General features: G+C 42.6%; 2 protein-coding genes across 3 annotated transcripts in view; both read left to right on the forward strand.

Annotated features, from left to right (window-relative positions):
• The first annotated feature begins 27 nt into the window (after positions 1-27).
• On the forward strand, positions 28-7556 carry unm_sa32065 (un-named sa32065). The gene is made up of 3 exons (XM_086126098.1): positions 28-404; positions 846-1228; positions 2120-7556. Exons 1-3 carry the CDS (start codon positions 152-154, stop codon positions 2999-3001), a joined length of 1518 nt encoding a protein of 505 aa, XP_085982224.1. The 5' UTR covers positions 28-151; the 3' UTR covers positions 3002-7556.
• Positions 7557-8487: 931 nt separating this feature from the next.
• The window catches only part of LOC147197535 (fibroblast growth factor 12-like), a 28303-nt gene continuing 17819 nt past the window's right edge, over positions 8488-18971 (forward strand). Inside the window, exons 1-2 of one of the 2 annotated variants that reach the window (XM_086124792.1) lie at positions 8488-8809; positions 8915-9131. In XM_086124792.1, coding sequence (XP_085980918.1) covers positions 9104-9131 — 28 coding nt within the window. In that variant the 5' untranslated portion in view covers positions 8488-8809; positions 8915-9103. Of the gene's footprint in view, positions 9132-18971 lie in introns of both variants that reach the window. The other variant, XM_086124791.1, reaches the window with a different exon arrangement.

The following is an 18971-nucleotide window of genomic DNA, read 5'->3' on the forward strand; positions in this document are numbered from 1 at the left end:
CTTATTTCCGGTTGTTGTGTTAGCTGATGTGGATGTGATTTTTGATGCGGTCCTCTGGTGTTGGTTCGGTTCGTTTACGACCGTTTCGGCTCACCATCCTGGGCATCAGCAAAGTGTGAAGGACCGCTGAAACCGCTGTGGAGGAGGAATCATGGCCGCCCCTGCTCTCTCCAGTCGTGCCGGCTCGGCTGGAAGCCTCGGGAACAGCCCCACCATGGCCGCCGCCGGCAGACTGCCCCACGGCAGCAGCGGCGTCGGCCCCGAGTTGGACTTCAGGTCAGCATCCCGCATGGAGGATCTGAACCGGCTCATCCAGGAGTTCAGCAAGCACGACCAGCGCGAGTACGACGACCAACGGGCCCTGGAGATACACACGGCCAAGGACTTCATCTTCTCTATGCTGGGTGAGGAGACTACACACATATAGAAATGTATCCATAAATAAACACATTAACACAAATTACAAATAAAAATAAATAGACGTTAATACACAAACATAAACGCACACACATTTTAAATACACACACGCAAATGTATACGCTGTGCACGAGGTCCTGAAGGCATTGGATGAAATATGTCCATGGCAACACATCGAAGCTGAAATCTGACTGGGGGCGGGGGGGGGGGGGGGGGGGGGGAATAAAAAGACACGCACTATGAAATGAATACAAAAGTCAGTTGGAAATAAATGATTACCACTTTAATTCCGTTGTAAATGTAGGTCTGTGCTTCTGATAGTGTTTGTCCCTGCAGAGAAGGCTTTGAAGGCACTGATGGCATGCCACTTTTGTAGTGTATTTGCTTTCTTCAATCTTATGTTCTGTGTGTCCTGCTGGGTCCTCCAGGAATGGTCCAAAAGCTGGACCAGAAGCTGCCTGTGGCCAACGAGTACCTGCTGCTGTCGGGCGGTGTGCGCGAGGGTGTGGTGGACATGGACCCGGATGAGCTGAGCGTGTACGCGCGCGGCGCCGACTACGACATGGACTTCACGCTGCTGGTGCCGGCGCTCAAGCTGCATGACCGTAATCAGCCAGTTACGCTGGACATGAGACACTCGGCGCTGGGACACTCCTGGCTTAGCCTCCGCCTCTTTGACGAGGGCACCATCAGCAAGTGGAAGGACTGCTGCACGGTGGTGGAACACATCAGCGGAGCTGCAAACTACTTCTTCTCGCCGACGTTGGTGGCTGACTGGTTCTACCAGGCCGTCTCGCTGGTGCTTCTGGAGGTGTGTTTTTGTTTTATTGTAACATAACAGAATAAAGGAACAACTGATTACATCTTCAAAAAAAAAGCAAAACATTACACCAAGGACTTTAAATGTTATTTTTTCCAAAATAGCTAAAGAGAGGTTTCTCAGTATATAAGAACGGAGAGTTTGTGAATAGTAGGGCTGCAACCGATGATTTTTTTCATAATTGATTAATCTGTCGATTAAATGTTGTTTTTTTGTTGATTAATTGAGATTTTTTTTTTCAAAATTAAAAGCAGATGTTTGCAAATGTTTTATTTTGATTCAATACAAAGATAATCAGTCTCCTTTCATGTAGAACTTGCTGTACTGTTGGAGGCGGAAATTCAACTGTTATCCCTCCATTATCCGAGTATCACTTTGATGAACGATTAGTTGTTGACTAATTGTTGCACCTTGAGTGACTAGTGAACAGCAAATATGCAGGGCTTCACTGTATTAATTGTAAATAAGTGATATCAGAAAAAGTTTACGGACAAGCACTGACCACAGAGGCGCAAGAGTTTTCACATAAAAATAATTCTAAATTCTGCATTTCCAACTGTTGAGTACTTGTACCTGTACGGGTGCAAGAGAAACTGTTGAGGGGCTTTAATCTAAAAAAATGTATAATTTGATTTGTGTAAGATTGAATTTTTACTTTTTTGGGGGGGGGGCGTGGAAATCAGAATTTATTCATGTAATAGTAAAAAGAATTTTGAAAAGTATGCCGTTTTTTCTTGTAATATGACTTTTGCTTGAAATAAAACCATGTTGCTTTTGTAGTAGTATAAAAAAAATATCTTGTAATCTTATATGAAGCTTTGGGCGAAGCACTGACCCTTGAGGTGTACTTCCAATTGTCATAAAACGCTCCCGCCCATACAGGTGCAGAAGAAGCCGCAGAGGGGCGTTCCCCGCGTGGAAAAGGTGGAGCGCAACGGCACGGTGGTGTCGGTCATTCTAGGCGTTGGCAGCAGCCGCATGCTCTACGACGTTGTGCCTGTGGTGTCCTTCAAAGGCTGGCCGGCCGTGGCCCAGAGCTGGCTGATGGAGAACCACTTCTGGGATGGTAAGATCACCGAGGAGGAGGTTATCAGCGGCTTCTACTTGGTCCCAGCTTGCTCGCATAAGGGCCGACGGGAGAACGAGTGGCGGCTGTCGTTCGCCCGCAGCGAGGTGCAACTGAAGAAGTGCATCTCGCCTGGCCTCATGCAAGCTTACCAGGCGTGTAAGGCCATTATCGTCAAGCTGCTGTCACGCCCCAAGGCGGTGAGCCCTTACCACCTGCGCAGCGTCATGCTGTGGGCCTGCGACCGGCTGCCCGCCAACTACCTGGCGCAGGACGACTTCTCTGCCCACTTCCTGCTAGGTCTGATCGACGACCTGCAGCACTGCTTGGTCAACAAGACGTGCCCCAACTATTTTATCCCGCAGTGCAACATGCTGGAGCACCTCTCAGATGACACCGCCGTGCTGCATGCCCGCAAGCTGTCCTCGGTGCGCTCCGATCCGGCTGAGCACCTGCGCACCACCATCGAGCATGCCAAGGCCGCCAACAGGCTGACGGTGGAGCTCCAGTGGCGCGGCAGCACCGGCAACCTGCCATCGCCGCAGTCGGATGCCGGCGGAGAGAATCAACCGGACGACCGCTTGGCCAAGAAGCTCCAGCAACTGGTCACGGAGAACCCCGGGAAGTCCATTTCGGTCTTCATCAACCCAGATGATGTCACGCGGCCACACTTCCGCATAGATGACAAGTTCTTCTAAAATTCTTTTTTTTTTGCCCCGTGTTGTTTATGTTCCCTGTGTCACACTGTCAAGTCATCTGTCTATTTTGTAGTCTTCTGAGTTCCCCTCACCCGCTGTATGCTTACCTGCTGGAGGACTTCAGAATGACATCCACAAAGCCACCCGAAGGACTCTGGATGTCTGCTCTGCTTTCAGGCTGAAATTCACAAATCTACCTGGTGAAATCCACCTAAAGACATCCAACGAAAGAAATCTACACGGACATTTACCCGGAGATGTCGACCGGGAGAAATAGACCAGGAGTCATCCACCCAAAGAAAACGGCTCCGAGTTGGTCACCCGGATTGACCACCCTGAGTGATCCGCCTGGTGTCGGCCAACCCGAGTCACCCACCTGGGGTCATTCACCTGCAGAAATTGACCTTGACGTCATGGCCCTCAGAGGCACACAACTTCAGACATCCAGCTGCTGACACCCACCCATAGGAGTCCAACTGAACGAATTTTGTAAGAAAATTCAGCTGGAAAACTCGATCCGGAGACATTCACTTGCAGGAATCCTCCGAAAAATCCACCTGGAAAAATGAAACTTTAGAAATAGCCTTGGAGAGATTGACTTGGTGTCATCCAACTGGAGGAGTCCCCTCAGAGAATTCTTCCAAGAGGAATCAAGCTGGACAAATCACTTGGAAAGATCAACGCGGAGACATCCACCTTGAGGAATCCTCCAAGAGACATGTACCTGGACAATTCCACCTCTAAAAATCAACCTAGAGAAGTTGCCGAGGAGACGTCCGCCCTGAGACATGTGCCCAGAGGAATCCACTTGGAAGCATCCGGTCTGAAGAAGAATCCACCATCTTGCTGTGAAATGGCACCAAGCTGGCCAGCAGAAAAAAAAAAGATCCCATCTTCATCAAGTTGCTATGTGTTCACCCATCAGGACCAGATCACGATGCACGTATGTCAGCTCATCAGAGCAACAAATATTATACACTTTTTGCGCAGCGTGGTATTCGGTGTGGCCCTTTTGTGGGGAGAAAAAAAATAGCTTGTGCTTTACAACGCACACGTAAAATAGGTAAGCGTTAAACCGGTAAGCTCTAAAGTGAAAATATTCTCAAACTTTTTTATGAGAAAATAATGAGCTCAAAAGATTCCTCAGACCAATGGCAAGTGCATTTTACTTGTAGCCTGGGACACTCATGATCACAGTTCGATCATGTATTTGTTACGAACTGAATGTGAAATGGATTCTTATTTTCAAACCACAATGCGTGAATGTAACATCAGATGCTACATTTTCAACTCCATTTGGCCTCCACGTGTAGCAGTGCGACAAATTTCAAACTTTTTTTCCCCCCTTTTTAATTCCACATTGGAACAGCAGCCAGATTGTCACTGTGAAGCTTTTTTTCACTATACGATTGTCAACGAGCATCTTTGTTAAAAATGTTGATTGTTTGGACAGTACTCAAATGTAAATAATCCCAAGAAGCCAGTAAAATGACGACTACTGCTTATCATGTCATTCTTATTTTGCACAAAATGTAAAAAGCACCAACCGCACTCCTCTTGATTGTAGTTGCACGCTAGTGAGCCTTGGTGCTAAATACGCTACTAAGTTTGTATGATGGCCTGCGTGCTGGCATGTGTGTCATTGCATGTTTGTGTTGGTATGTGTGTTAGCATATGTGTGTGTCGGCGCCAATGTGCGAGTGAGTGTCTCTTCGCGCATGTACAGTATGCTAATATGTTTGCATGTGTGTTAGTGACTTTGTCCAAGAGCATTATTGTGTATTTTAGTGTGTGTGTGTGTGTGTGTGTAAACCTGAGTGGTAGTACGTATTGTTGGCGTGTGTGTTAATGCACGCGTGTGTTAGTGTGTGTGTCTGTTTGTGTAACTGTTGGCATTGTGTTCATTAGTGTGCGTGTGTTAGCGCGTGTTTGCGAGTGAGCGCCTTGGCCGATGTATGTTAAGTGTGTTTGCGCGTGTGTATGGTCGCATGTGTTGTCATGTGGGTTTGTTACTATATGTGTGTATTAGTGTGTGTGTGTGTGTGCGTGTGTGTGTGTGTTGCCATATGAGGGTGTCTGCAGGTAGGTGTGTTATGATGCATGTTTGAGTGCGTGAGGATTTGTTAGCATGCCAGTGTGTGAACGAATGTGTTTTTGTTCTTCAGTGTGTGGCTATGTGAGTGAGTGTGTTTTTGTGTGTTATCACTTGTGTGCATGTGTTCAGCCGAGGAGACGCAGCAGGTGCGCAGCCACATTATGACTGACACTCCAGAACCAACAACGTTCCCGCCTAGTGACACCATTTATAACTGATAACCAATTAAAAAGTACTCTTTCACAGTTTTTTTTGTGTTTGTAAATAGGGCTCATTTTTAAAAATGACACATTAGCTGGTTTGACTTGCATATCCAGCTCTGGTCCTTGAGTGCTGCTGTCCTGATTGAATTATATGTCAACCCACGCCAACACAACCGATTCAAAAGATCAGCTCCAAACAGCGGCTTTAGAGAACTGGAGTTGCGCATTCATGGTCTAAATGCTGAAAACCTTTTGTGAGTGAGACCAGACAAGATTCAGAGTGTCATAAAGCCAGCATCCGGCATATTGACTTTATTGCGGAATCTTTTCATTGCAGGACACGTGTTTTTGCATTTTGGAACAGGAATGAATTGAATTTCAAACTCGGTTTACCTCTTTATATTCAGTGGTACGTTGACTGAAGAGTGCCCCAATTTCAGAGTATTTCCAGGTACGAGTCGTCGCTTGATTGATTGATTCATTTATCTTTGTGTTACGGGCCAAAATTTGAGTTGCGATTGAGCTTCAGATACGCTGCCACTTGAATGAAGAGGGGCAAGAAATTGAGCAATTTAGGTACTTTAGTTGCAGGAATACTTTGAAATACGAAGTCAAGACACCACTGCATTCAAAAGATGCTGTTAGATAAAGTGTCTTGATGTCACACCGCTTCTTACTAGTGGCCTGGGATGCACATTACACTCATGGTGGTTTTCAAGAAACTTTTTCAAGCTGCCTCCTCTTTCTCACACGAATGGTAAACACAACAGGATTGGCTTTTATGCAAACACCAGAGCTCAGCTTTGATTGTACGCCCAATCCCGGTTTTACCGCCGCATCTCGTACCCGCTCTCTTCAGCACTCAGGTTTGAAAATCTGCTGCATTGTGACAGAATGTTCCTTCGAGATAACGTGCACTAATCACTCCTCTTTTGTGGTGGTTTTTTTTTTTTTTTTTTGGTTTTGCACTGCTGCAGCTACAAATCACTTTTGTATGTTTTACTGTATTTGCTCCATAATGTCATATCTGCTGTATATTGTGGACTTTGTAAATTCACTTTTGTTGAGCCTCAATGACCTGATTTTTTTTTACGTTAATATATTTTGTGCTTATTGGTTGTCCTTTTTTTTTTTTTTTAAATTCGCTATTGTCATTCTCTTCGATGCAACCAGCTCGGCAGTCCCCGATATTGTGTCCTGTGTATTATTTAATCCACTCATATGAGCAAGGTCCAGCATTGCAAATTTTTGATAACAAGAGTTTTATATCATCCTTGTGCATTTTAAAGATAAAAATCTAATTCAACAAATGTGACTCAAGTAACTATTATTTCTTACAGTCTAGTTCAGGGGTGAGCAGATTTTTAGGCTCATTTGATTTTAAAAACAGATTGGCATTTGTGTAAAAAATATACGGTAATGTATAATTCTAATTTTCTTATCTTATTTCTAATTAATATTACAATTAACCAATTATCAAATTTAAAAAGTAAATAGACAATTGTAAATGTTACTAATAGTTATGTAATTAAAGTATTGAATGAGGTATATGAATTAAAAACACAATTCATTAATTTAAGGACAGCTAAATGAATGCAGCAAATACTGCAAGACTCTTGATAATAAAAAAAAAAAAGCTTCCTGGGCTGGATTAATACAATAAATTGATTGCCTGTCCTCGATCAAGTTGGTCAAACTGAATTGTATTCATCATGGTTATGACCATACAAAATTAAATTACACCCTTTACACTGTTAGCTGCAGTATAGAGCTGCGTTATAGCAAAGCATCACAGTAGTAGTCCTTCCCGAGCTGGGTGTTTGGAACACAATTTGTGTAACTTTTTTCTTTGCCATTTGTGTTGTGAAAAGGCTGAATCGTTTCCATCATATGAATAATGCAAAAAAAAAAAAAAAAAAAGAACGAAGAAAATGTAACCATGTGGTCTTGCGATTCCCATTCCTTTACCCTCAAGTGCAATTAGTGGAATAAAAAAAAACACTTTCACAAACACACACAATGTATGATCCTCCACCCCACTAACACAAACGAGAAGTGCCACAAAAACAGAGACACACACTTGTGGTTGGTTGCAATGTAATCCGTGTGTTGTGCCCTTTTGTTGAGAACATTTGAACTGTGATTTGTTGTGTTGCTGCTCTGCCATAGATTTCTTTATGCAAATTTCCACCATGGAGCTAGACTCTCACTCCTCTTCACTGTACAATAGAGTCACTATAAAGTCTTTTAACAAAAACTCGTTTGTTTGTGATGCCTTTCTTTCTTTCTGCCTTTCCACGCACCTGTTCCCAGTAAGCCTGTTCACCCGTGGGATGTTCCAAACAGGTGTTTGATGAGCATTCCTCAATTTTCTCAGTCTTTTTTGCCACCCGTTCCAGCTTTTCTGGAACGTGTTGCGGCCATAAAATTCAAGGTTAATGATTACTTGCTAAAAACAAATCAAATGTATCAGTTTGAACATGAAATATCTTGTCTTTGTGGTGTATATTACCGGTACATATAAATTCAACATTGTTGTTGTTTATTGAACATAAAAACATATATAGTAATAAATTGACAGAAAGTAAGGTAAGTAAAACAGTAAAAGGAAAGAGAAAACAGTCATACACACAATTTTTATGTTCAAAGGAGTAGGAAGAAGTAAAAAACGTATCTAGTCCTACCCCAAGTTATGTATTTAAATATAAATAGATCATTTTTATATCAATCAGAAAAAGAAAAATGATTTGCTAATCATTTTTTCTTTTTTATTCATGTTTAACACAATGCACAAAATGTCCCTACTTCATTGGAATTGGGTTTGTAGAATAGAACATTTACTGTTGGTCTGTCATGGACATTGTTTTGAGATTGAGGTATTAACACTTAAGATTCAGGACTGAATGCAGACTTCGTTGGGGACATTGTCTTTCTTGAGCTTGAGGACAAAAAAAAAATCAACTGCTCTGTCATGGATGTTGTCTTCATGTCTGTCTGACATGGTCGACAAACATTGGAGGAATGGTGAATTGGAAAAGAATAGAATGGGATTGAAACAGAGCGGGAGAGATCTAGAGAGAGAGAGACATTGGAAGTGAGGGATGGGAGACATTTGAAAGGAGGGCGCTTGGGAGACAGTGACAGGATGACAGGGAGACAGGAACGAGACATGGGATGGGTGAGAGTGCTTGGGGAGAGAGACACTGGAAACGAGATGGAGAGATTGCAAGATGGGGAGGGAGAGATTGGAGTGGAGAGAGGGGTGAGAGATGTTGGAAAAGAGGGCGGAGAGGGAGATGTTGGAGGAAAGGGAAAGATTGAAAAGCAGAATGTCAATCGGGAGAGTTTGATTGGATGAGAGAGAGAGGAGGTGAGAGACATTGGAAAAGAGAGGGAGGAGGGAGAGGGGAGAACGACATTGGAAAACAGAGAGAGAGAGAGAGATATTGGAATAGAGTGGGAAGAGCGAGAGAGTGAGAGACATTGGAAGACGGAGAGAGAGCGGCACAGGTGAACGCGCGAGCCTCGGCGGGAAAACAAGCCGTCTCCTCCGCCGTATCTCGGCTGTTTTTGCCGCTCTTTCACCTCCATTTTGGCCCTTTTGCTCCCCTCCAGGGTGGACATTGTCGGCCGGGTATAGCGACCCACCGGCTACGCGTGTCTACTCGCTCAGCTGTGTGAAGAAGGAGGTGAAACGAAGAAGAAGAAGAAGGAGGAGGCGACGACGAGTGGATTTCGGCCAACACTTCGCCGGACTGAGCCGCCAGCCGAAGCTTAGCCGAACCAGGCCTAGCCTAGCGTGAGATGGAAGGCAAAGAGAAAGCACCAGCAGGTAAGAGGGAGATATGGACGACGATGCAAGTTTGTGGCGCGGGATAGCGGGCAGGGAAGTTGGGGAATAGAGGGTGGGGACGACCGCGGTGGGAGGGTGGAGAGAGTGATGCATGTTGGGTAGAAGTGGATTACACTGCGGTATCCTCAATGCAGCTGTTCATCCCCAGATCCTAGGTGTGGTTATTATGGGATGGGGTGCTGGCAGTCCGCATGTGCGTGTGTGCGGGGGTTTGCTATGGGTTCGGCTGTTAACATAAGTAAATAAATAAAAACATTTACCCCCAAAAATCATGATGCAGCAAAACACAGTAAAACAGGTGGGCCACTGGGAGATAGACAGGTAGCCACGACAGAATGAGAGATGAGCGGAAAGACAGATGGGCAAGAGGACCGAGAGACATTCATGAGAAAAAAAATGCTGAGAAGGAAGAGGGAAGCAGGAGCCAGCAAGATAGAGATTTTAGCGAGACAGGGTTGTAAATAAAGACAGTGAGACAGATAGGGATAGTGAGAGACAGAGGGGAGGAGAAGCCTCCAGAGGGGATGTCATTGTCAAACAAAAACGGTGACTTCCAGGAAGTTTGCCAGACAGGTAAGGAGGTAGAGTGCACAACAGGGAAAGAGACATTCCTGGAGATTCTAATGAAGACAGAAAGACAGGTGAAAGTAGCAAAGGACAAACGGACCAAGCGGGACGAGAGACAGACCGGCAGGCAGTTCAGACAGAATGACAGGCTGGAAAGATGAAAGTGGTGGAGAAGAGCACAGAGAGACCTTCTTGAAGATCAAAAATGGAGACAAGAAAAGAAGGCGAGTGAGAAGACTGAGTTTAACGGAGAGGAAGCTGGACAGACTGGTAACACTTGGCAGAGAGTCAGACAGGAGGTACATAGACACGAGACGGAGTTATAAATTGATAGAAAATATGTACAATACTAGATTAGGTGGTTTCAGTAAATTCTGAGCAACTGAACTTTATGTCGCAAACTTGCTGACTTGCTTAAAACTAATTACTGGTTGTGTATGTTTGTGATTGGGACAAAGTTGCTGTTTGATTACAATCATTGCATTGTCCATGTTTAGTGAAGATAGTTGCGCAAGACTTTCAAATGTACAGAATGAAAGACAAGCTCAGAGAACAAGGAAATTGGTCGTTTGAAATGCTCTATTACTGCAGCCAGAATTACGAAATATACATCTAGGACATAAAAACTAAAGTACTGTACAGTGTGTCAATAACCTATATAAAGTAAAACCTTGATAGACAGGTATCAAGACATACATAACAGAGAGGTGGACAATAGAAGAATGGGAGACATCAATAGGGATTCTAATGGAAGCAGAAAGACGGGTGAGAGTAGTGAGGGACAAACACAAGTGGGCCAAGGGGAAGAGAGATAGACAGGCTGGAAAGACAAATGGACCAGATGACAGCTCATGAGGATTAAAAACAGAGAGACAAGAAGTAAAAAAGGCACGTAGGAAAGACAGACATGAGGGACAGATCGTGTTCATGACGGCAGTGAGACAGCTAGGAGTAGTGTGAGACAAGTTACAGACATTAATGAGGATTACAGCAGAGACACACAGACAGGTAAGAAGAACGACAGACAGACAGCTTGACCTGAAAGAGAGAGACAGGCACAGACACATGAGTGAGGATTTTAAGGGAAAGACTGGTGAAAACTAACTAGGCCGAGAGACAGACAGGTAGGTAGAGGGACAGACCTCAAGACCGGAGAAAAACAGAAATTATTGAGGGTTAAAAAAATGGAACGAGAAAATGATTCATTATTTATTGGAACAATGAACAATGGTAAGACATGCATGCCTGCATAAAAATCCCCAAAAAGAGAACAGTAGTTATTATTTACTGTCAATCATTTGCAAACCTCTTGAGCATGTATTCGTTTTTCTTGAAATCCAGATTAAGGTACACGTACTTGTACGCTCTTTGTCCTCACAAGTAAGACTCTTCTTGGACTGTCTGTGGATTGCTGCGACAGATCAAATTTTCCTTTACTGGAATTCCACTTCACCCGACATGAGGTGGAATTAGAAGCCACTTAGTAGCCGGAATGGTATCGTCAAAGAGCAGACTGCTGAGTCATTCCCACTTTTGATGCGAAGTGTTTCGCTGACATGAGCAGAGCCTTCGCTCACTTTGTATCCCGCGGCGGGTCCCGAACCCAAGATGGCCGTCCGTCCGCCATAAGAACATATTGGCTGTCCTTTTTTAGTAAGAAAAGACCATAAATAAAGGGCCATGTGATGTAAGGCAAGTTGCAGCTGAGTTGTTTAGCGCATGGACGTAAAGTGAACCGTCATCCTCAGTGTGAGCGTGGGTTTGTTTATAGCAGACATCAGTGTGTTGTGTGTGCGTGGGTGTCTGCGTGTGTGTTTATTTCTATTGATTGTGGGATGGGATCGACACCATTATGGAATGTTGTGGACCAGTGCCAGTAACCTGAGAGACTTCAACCCAAAGGACGAGTGTGTTCTCCTTGTTGTCGCTCTGTTGAGACACACCCAAACACAGTGAACCCCAGTGTAACGCGGGGATACATGCCATACCCGAAAAAAAAAGAACAATATAGAAGATATTCATGAAAAAGAAATTCTTGGGTTGAATCTCGCCCACTGTAATTTTGTGATTTAAAATGCTACTTTTTTTTCACAGTCCTTTCCCATGATTTGTTCGACAAACTCAAGCAATAAATTAATCTGTATTACTATAAACAAAATCAAGTTTGTTGTACTGTATATAGAAATGTTTTGGTCGTATAGGTGAAGTTTACAGTGAAGGCAAATGAACCATGAATTACTGTAAAAGCCTTTATTTACCTACCTCAGTTCGAGTTATTAAAACTCATTCACTCCCAAAGACATTTTTAAATGTCTTTTCAGACTTGGTCTAGAATTGGGTGAATGAGTTAAATTGCCAAACACTTTGACTTGCAGTCTTTTTTTAAAGCATTCACTATAACATTTTGACAAAATTCTACCTAACAAATGTGGCGTAGGCATAAGTCATACGTCAGATGCTACAGTTGATATAAGCCCTCAAACAACTGCTACTTTCACTCACACAGAGCAGCAACTCATACAAACAGCATTCAGCAATACTTTTTCTGCTCTCTAAAAACAACCGTTATTACTGGAATTTTGTTGAGGACCTTCTCCGCCTCTACTTCTAGCTCCTAATTATGCTGCATCACTTCCGATGTGTGTGTGTGATTGTCACTTGGTAAACTTGTAAACGCTTTGCAGATGCCAGTGCCAAGCGCACTCTGACAGACTCCTGAAATAATTCCACTAATGAGCTTTTAACGGATTTTTCGCAGTCAGTCACGATGAAGATGTCACTCTGATATTTTTGTGGGATTCAGTGTAGTCTCAGAGTCTCCAGTGGCGCATCTCGTCTTGAAAACCATCTGTCTTTTGTATTTTTCAGTCTTTCAGTCTTCAGTTCTGGTTCAATCTTTCCGGTACAGTGAGAATGATTATATAGATGTTGCATTTGGGAATTGAGTTGTATACATTTTATGAACTTCAATTATGCTAATAATGAAGATGGCATTAAGTGCAGCTAAAATGTCACTGCTAGCCTTGTTTTCCTTGTCTTTATCCAAGCTGTCAGTCAGCCATTCTGCCAGTTTCAGTTCAGGTCGGCTACTTCTCCTTAACGTCGGTCAATTTCCAATACCTTTCAATCTTTCCCACTCATGTCAGTCAACACCTTGTCCGCTCAATCAACTTGTTTTGCTTTCAATCAATGTGAATTTCCATTCATTTCACTTTCACGACCTTCCATTTACTCCCGCTAGCTCTAATGCTCCGGTACTTCTAAAGTCCACTTATTTCAATCAACTCCCATCCACCATAATCACTTAACTTTCACTCGACTCAATCAGCTTCCACTAACTTCCATTGATTTCAACCATCTTCCGGTACCTTTTTTTTGCCTCCGGTCAACTTCCAGTTTCTAAGGTCAACCAGTTCCTTCAATCTAGGACCATCCATTCACTTGTGTGACTGTCAATAAGCTTCCATTATCTTCAATTATCTTCCCTTTACTTCAACCGACTTCCCACTTGAACTAACTTCAAGTATTTTCCACTGCCTGCATTACCTGCTCTCTGCACTGAGTTCATTTCATCGACTTCCATTACATTCCGTCAACTTCCCCTTACTTCAGTCATGTTCCAGTACCTTCCATTTCATTCAGTCAACATCGCTATCATCCATTGACTTTCACGACGTTCATTTTGCTTCCACTGTTTTTAATGAAAATACAAGTTTAACTTTCTTTCAACTTTAAACTTACTCAACCTTCGCTACTTTCCATTAAAGTAAACACACAGTCGCTCCCGTTCTTTTCCTCTTAATTGAATGAAATGTACACTGCTTCCCCTTATACATGCCATTGCTGAGAATTAATGTCCACTTCGCTCCCCTTCACTTTCACTAACTTCAATTAGAGTCCATTACATATCATCGGGTTCAATCAAATTCAATTAACTTCTACTGCATCCTGTTTGCAGACACCATCTTCCACGAATGAATTTCCAACAATTTCTCCTACCTTCTTTTTGATATCAACTACCACCATTATCTTCGATCAATTCAACTCCTTTCGACAAAATGCACAATCACAATAACAAATTGCTGCTTCCCTGTGATTGATCATGAACATCATTTTCCATGCAGCACGATGCGGCCGCATCTGAGTGGGAGGGCTCAGGTTATGTGCGAGAAGCCAGAAGAGACTCTTACGGCCGTTGAGTGTCCTCCATCGATTAAATAGTCCCATTAAGTTTAAAATATGTTGCTGCGCTGGCATGGATCATCTGCACTGAGGTGCAAGGACGACATGACCGCGAAGACTTGTGCAAATGCTTTTACAGTCCTAACGGGAACTTCAGCGGACACCGGTGTGACCATACGGGCCGGGCGCTGTGCTCCTGTTACACAGGTCTCCATGGAGACCAGTGAGGGATGGTGAATGAAGCGGTGATAGCCTGAACCTGTGTGTCTTCATGTCATGGGACTTTCAATTATTTATGAGACACATGCACTATACTCTATATATATATGTAATATACGGTGAGTCTGTCTTGATGCACAGTTTAATGTGATGTGACTACGTGGCTGCAGCAGATGGAGGGCAGAGCTGCATTAACTCTCCCCTCAGCGCTGGCGGCTTCAGCACCACCACTGCTGCAACGCATCACTTCCTGAATGAGGAAGCACTTTTTCTTTTTTTTTTTTTGCGGCGTCAATATCACATGATTTCCAAAAGATACTTTGTATATGTAGGGTAGCAACTAATAATTATTTGAATTATTGATTAATCTGTCAATTAATTTAGGGGATTAAATGATGAATTGTTTAGAGAAAAAAGATTCCTTTTATTCAAAAACAGGAAATTAGTTCAAAGTTTTGGTGCGTAACATGCCTGAAAATTGACATTTTGGGTGAATGAACCCTTGAAAATGACATTTTTAGAAATCCTTGTTTTTGACTGGATTGGATCATACCATTAGGCTAAAGCGAGTTTAATTCTAGAATCGAATCCAACAATTAATCAAACTAATCAGTACATATTTTGATAACCGATTCATCATTTAGTGACCACAATTTCAGCCATTCAACAGTAAACATCAGATTTTTTTTACTCCTTCATGAAAGCAGACTGATTACCTTTGTTTCATCAAAATACAACATTAGCTAGCAAAAAAAAAAGGTTCTGAGAATAGATACGAATTTCATTTTTGAGGCTGTTTTCCAATCCACGCATTGCGCAAAAAAACTGAAATGAAGGGTTAAAAAAATCATGGATATTTGACAGGGAAGCGAAGAACATCTTGAAAATTGCAGACTATAAATTGAACAAGCTTGCAGGTTATTAAAATTGTGGACGGCCTGAGTTTTAAGCTGCGGTGCTTCCTGACATGAGGGTGCAGTTTGGAGACGTAGCGTGAATGGAGCTGCAGGGATGACAGCGCCCTCTGACAGGGCTTGCTGAATACTCCCGATATAAATAGTCACGGCTTCACCTTCCAGTCCCAAAATAGCTGCTCTCTTTACTGTCACATGACATTCTCCAACCCCAGCGCGCGTCGCACAATCACAGGCCCCAGAGACAAATTTGACTTCCTATGTGTACGTCAGTAGATTTTTATCTAGCGATAGCAGATTAGCTCAATGCTAGTTGAACACCAACATAGCCACAAGGTAACACAATCTTAAAGTCGTCATATCAAGTTCTGGTCAAGCGTCAGAGGTGTGGTCGTTTGCCATTTGCCCTTTTATTTACCCATGATTCCTCAGTGTGTTGACACTGTTGGCGGCTAAAATTGATGCAGTGAAAACAGCTGAGAAGTGTTTTTATAAGGCCAACATACGAGCTGAGGACGCGGCACTCAGCTCCACACGCTCGACTCCGTTCATCAACTTCCCAATTTGGCCCGTTGAACGATCGGTCGAATGAGTCCGTACTGCGGTCTCTGCGAAAAGACGAGCAAGGAGGCGCACCGGGATGAAGGCAACGTTGTCAAAGAGAGCTGCGAGCCAGGTGAGCCGTTAAATCAGCATACTGGATGTCACAGAGGTTCAATGCTTCAAGAATTTTTTTTTTGCACAGCTTGTTGTTCCCTAACAAAGAACTGAACGTAAACATTCAGAACAAATTTCAAATTTAATTTCGATTGTTCAACACCACGAGACTAAATTGCTGGGCTGAAAGTCAGAAGGAAGTTTTACAATTTGACTGGAGTCACAATGTGCTCCAGCCATCTCGATCTTTTAGTGTAAGGTGGTAATCTCAGCTTTTTTAGATCAGATGACAATATCAAATGTGTTTGATATTATCACAAGTCTTTCAGTCTTTGCGGTGGCGTGACTCAGCCGATAGATGAGCACTTGCGAAACCTGAGACAGGAAACTTTGCAAACAATCACGAGAGCGCCATGGACAAAAAGTGACGAGCATAATTGGAAAAAATTGCATTGTGGGTGGGGGGTCTATTTAAACTTTGATAAAAAGTGACACTGCAAAATTCATAGCCTTTGCAAAATCTAAGTTGTGGACAAGGCAATGGATAAAAAACACGATCACTCATCTTTAAATGTGGGCAAGTGTCAGATGGTAGTTTTCCTAATCTGAAAGTCTTCTGATGTACAGGCACCTTAAAACGACAGCAAACAATAGATCAACTGTAAGAGACTTCGAAGTGGTCACTGAGTTTAGTGTCAAGGAGTGTTATCAGCAAGCTGCCACACAAACTGGACGAATCCTTGCCAATGTTCATGCTCCATTCAATTTCTGCTACCTAGCTCCATTCACAAATTTGCATGTAGTAGTCACTGTATGCGAATGATTTCTTCTGGGAAAAGTCATTTTGAAAGGAGGACAACTTGCACCTGAACTAGTGGGGGGGAAGTACTTGTGTTTGCAGCTTTTCTTGTGGCTCTCTGTTTCCCTCCAGCGGCGTAAATAATGTTGCATCTTTATGCTGGCAAATTCACTACTGCACCAAGTGCGGATTCTTGTTTCGGTGATTATGACAAAGAGCTGCGGTGAAATGTGAGAACACCGAGATCACTCGGTGCGCCTTCATCTTGCTTTTGTTTTCACATTCATGAATGTTGCAGGAGCGGAGAGTCCTCAGTTAAGAATTTCTCGTGAAATATTCAAAACGCGCACACACGCTCAGGATGCACTTTGTCACACTGCAGTGCACTTTGTGCGTGTGAGGGCACGTGTTAACTAACTCACTTAACTGATTAGGAATTGCAGTCGTTACGAGGTGAACACAATAGAAGGTTAGTCAGTTCAAAAAGCTATGAGTCCCTCTTTTGGTTTACTCGTATGAAATTAAAATTTACAAGTAAACTACTGTGCTTCACGAGTAACATGAGTATGAAGTCAAATTAGTCGACATGTATCACGCATTGTTAGCGTCCTTATCATCTTTGCATACTAGTACAATTCAGTGAACTTGTACAACAACGTTGGCTTACTAGTAATGTTTTCCCAATACTACTTTTAATGTTTTTTTTCAACCTACTAGTATGCGATTTAACCTTACTACTAAGCTACTGCTGCACTAGTACCACTCCTAGCCCCAACGGGAATACATGAAGTTCAGGAGTTACGTTCACTTATAGTAAGACAACTAGTAATACTAGAGATACCAGTCTGACAATTACAGTACATGTTACGAATGAGTCTAGTCTGGGCACTACTTGCATGCCACTACTTGGAGTACTACTAGCAAAGTATCAGATGGTACCAAAGTTCTCCTACTAGTGTGCAGAAATGGCATGCGGTAGTGGAAAGAAACATAAGACGATTCAGGACACGAGTAAATCAACTTTGGGATGCTAATAAGACAGCTGAATTTTGCAACTAATGAAACAAAACTGCGCAGTACCAGTACAACTATTGAAGTGATACTGTATTAACTAGTAGAATTTTAGTCACTTGTAGTACTAGTAGCATACGGTTGTCAACTAGTGTAAAGTTTTGCCTCTCTATTAACATGCGATTGTCCCACTAGTACACGCTATGTCCGCACTAGTAAGACAATTTAACCCACTAGTAGACCAATGTGCTTTACTAAAAAGTAGAGTACTCAAACGACTTTCCATAGATGATGCAATGTGAGCAGTACACTTGCAGTTACGTTTGCGTCCAGCAGATGGCAACATATCTCCACTCTGCACTGCAGTGCCTGTCATTTCTTTACGAGAGTCGGGCAACATGTTGTAGGACGTCTGCTTCGCAATCAAAAGGTTCAGGGTTCAAATCAGGTCGAGTGAGTTTTTCTTCACATCGAGCAAATTAACCTCAATGAAGGCATCAATGTGAGTTTGAGTGGAAATGCTTGTTTGTCCTGACATTGGCCAGCCATCCTCCATTTTGTCTAAATGTGTGAAAGTGACAGGCACCCTTCCTGGGTAAACCTGTAGAAAACGCATACATAAAAATAGTCATCTAATATTCCTCCCCCTCTAAATAAAAACAACTTCTCTCCATACTCCTATATCTAAAAATCAAAAGTCTTTCAAAATCAACAATGCCGACAATGCGCGCCCACTGACTTTGTTTTCATATTCCTCATACTGTTAAAAATAACCCAGTACTAAGCTGACTTTATCATTAATCATTGATTATTGGCGTGTTTGTTAGCTGCATGGAGGTTTCGTCTTTACTTGATGACTTTATTCTGCCCTCTGATGTGTGCACTTTGTGTATTGATCAGGAAACATACCTGCATCTCACACACACACACACACACACACACACACTCAAACAGCCTGCGTGTGTGATGATACAGCAGGTCAGGTTGATCTCAGCAGTAAGTAATTCACAAACAGCACTCGGCCAAAGTCTCGGGTCGGCATCAAAAATGTTTTTAAAAACATAAACGTAATGATCATCATACATGTACTACAGTGTCACTAAGTAGAACACTGAGCAGAGACGGGCAAACTTATGCACTTAAGGGCCGCATTAGATTTTTAACTAATACAAATGAAAATAATATACTGGACATACATGTAGTATATTTAATATATGTTGGTTTATTTGATTAAATAATTGCCTAAAAGAGTAGAATGAAACTATGCTAAATAGTACAATTACAAATGAGTATTATTGACTCATATTTTTTAAATTCATTTAATTGAGACAAATACTGTAATTGTTTAATTAATTTATTCTACATTATACTAAAACAAAGGAAAATAAATTGGTATACCTGTATGTTTAATGTTCTGATTTGTTTAGATATTACTTCTATTTTCATTTAATGTTTAAACCTTGTTAAATA

The sequence above is a fragment of the Hippocampus guttulatus genome, chromosome 12 (assembly GCF_054856545.1).
Source record: "Hippocampus guttulatus isolate MCC_2025c chromosome 12, RoL_Hgut_1.0, whole genome shotgun sequence".
Taxonomy (NCBI): domain Eukaryota; kingdom Metazoa; phylum Chordata; class Actinopteri; order Syngnathiformes; family Syngnathidae; genus Hippocampus; species Hippocampus guttulatus.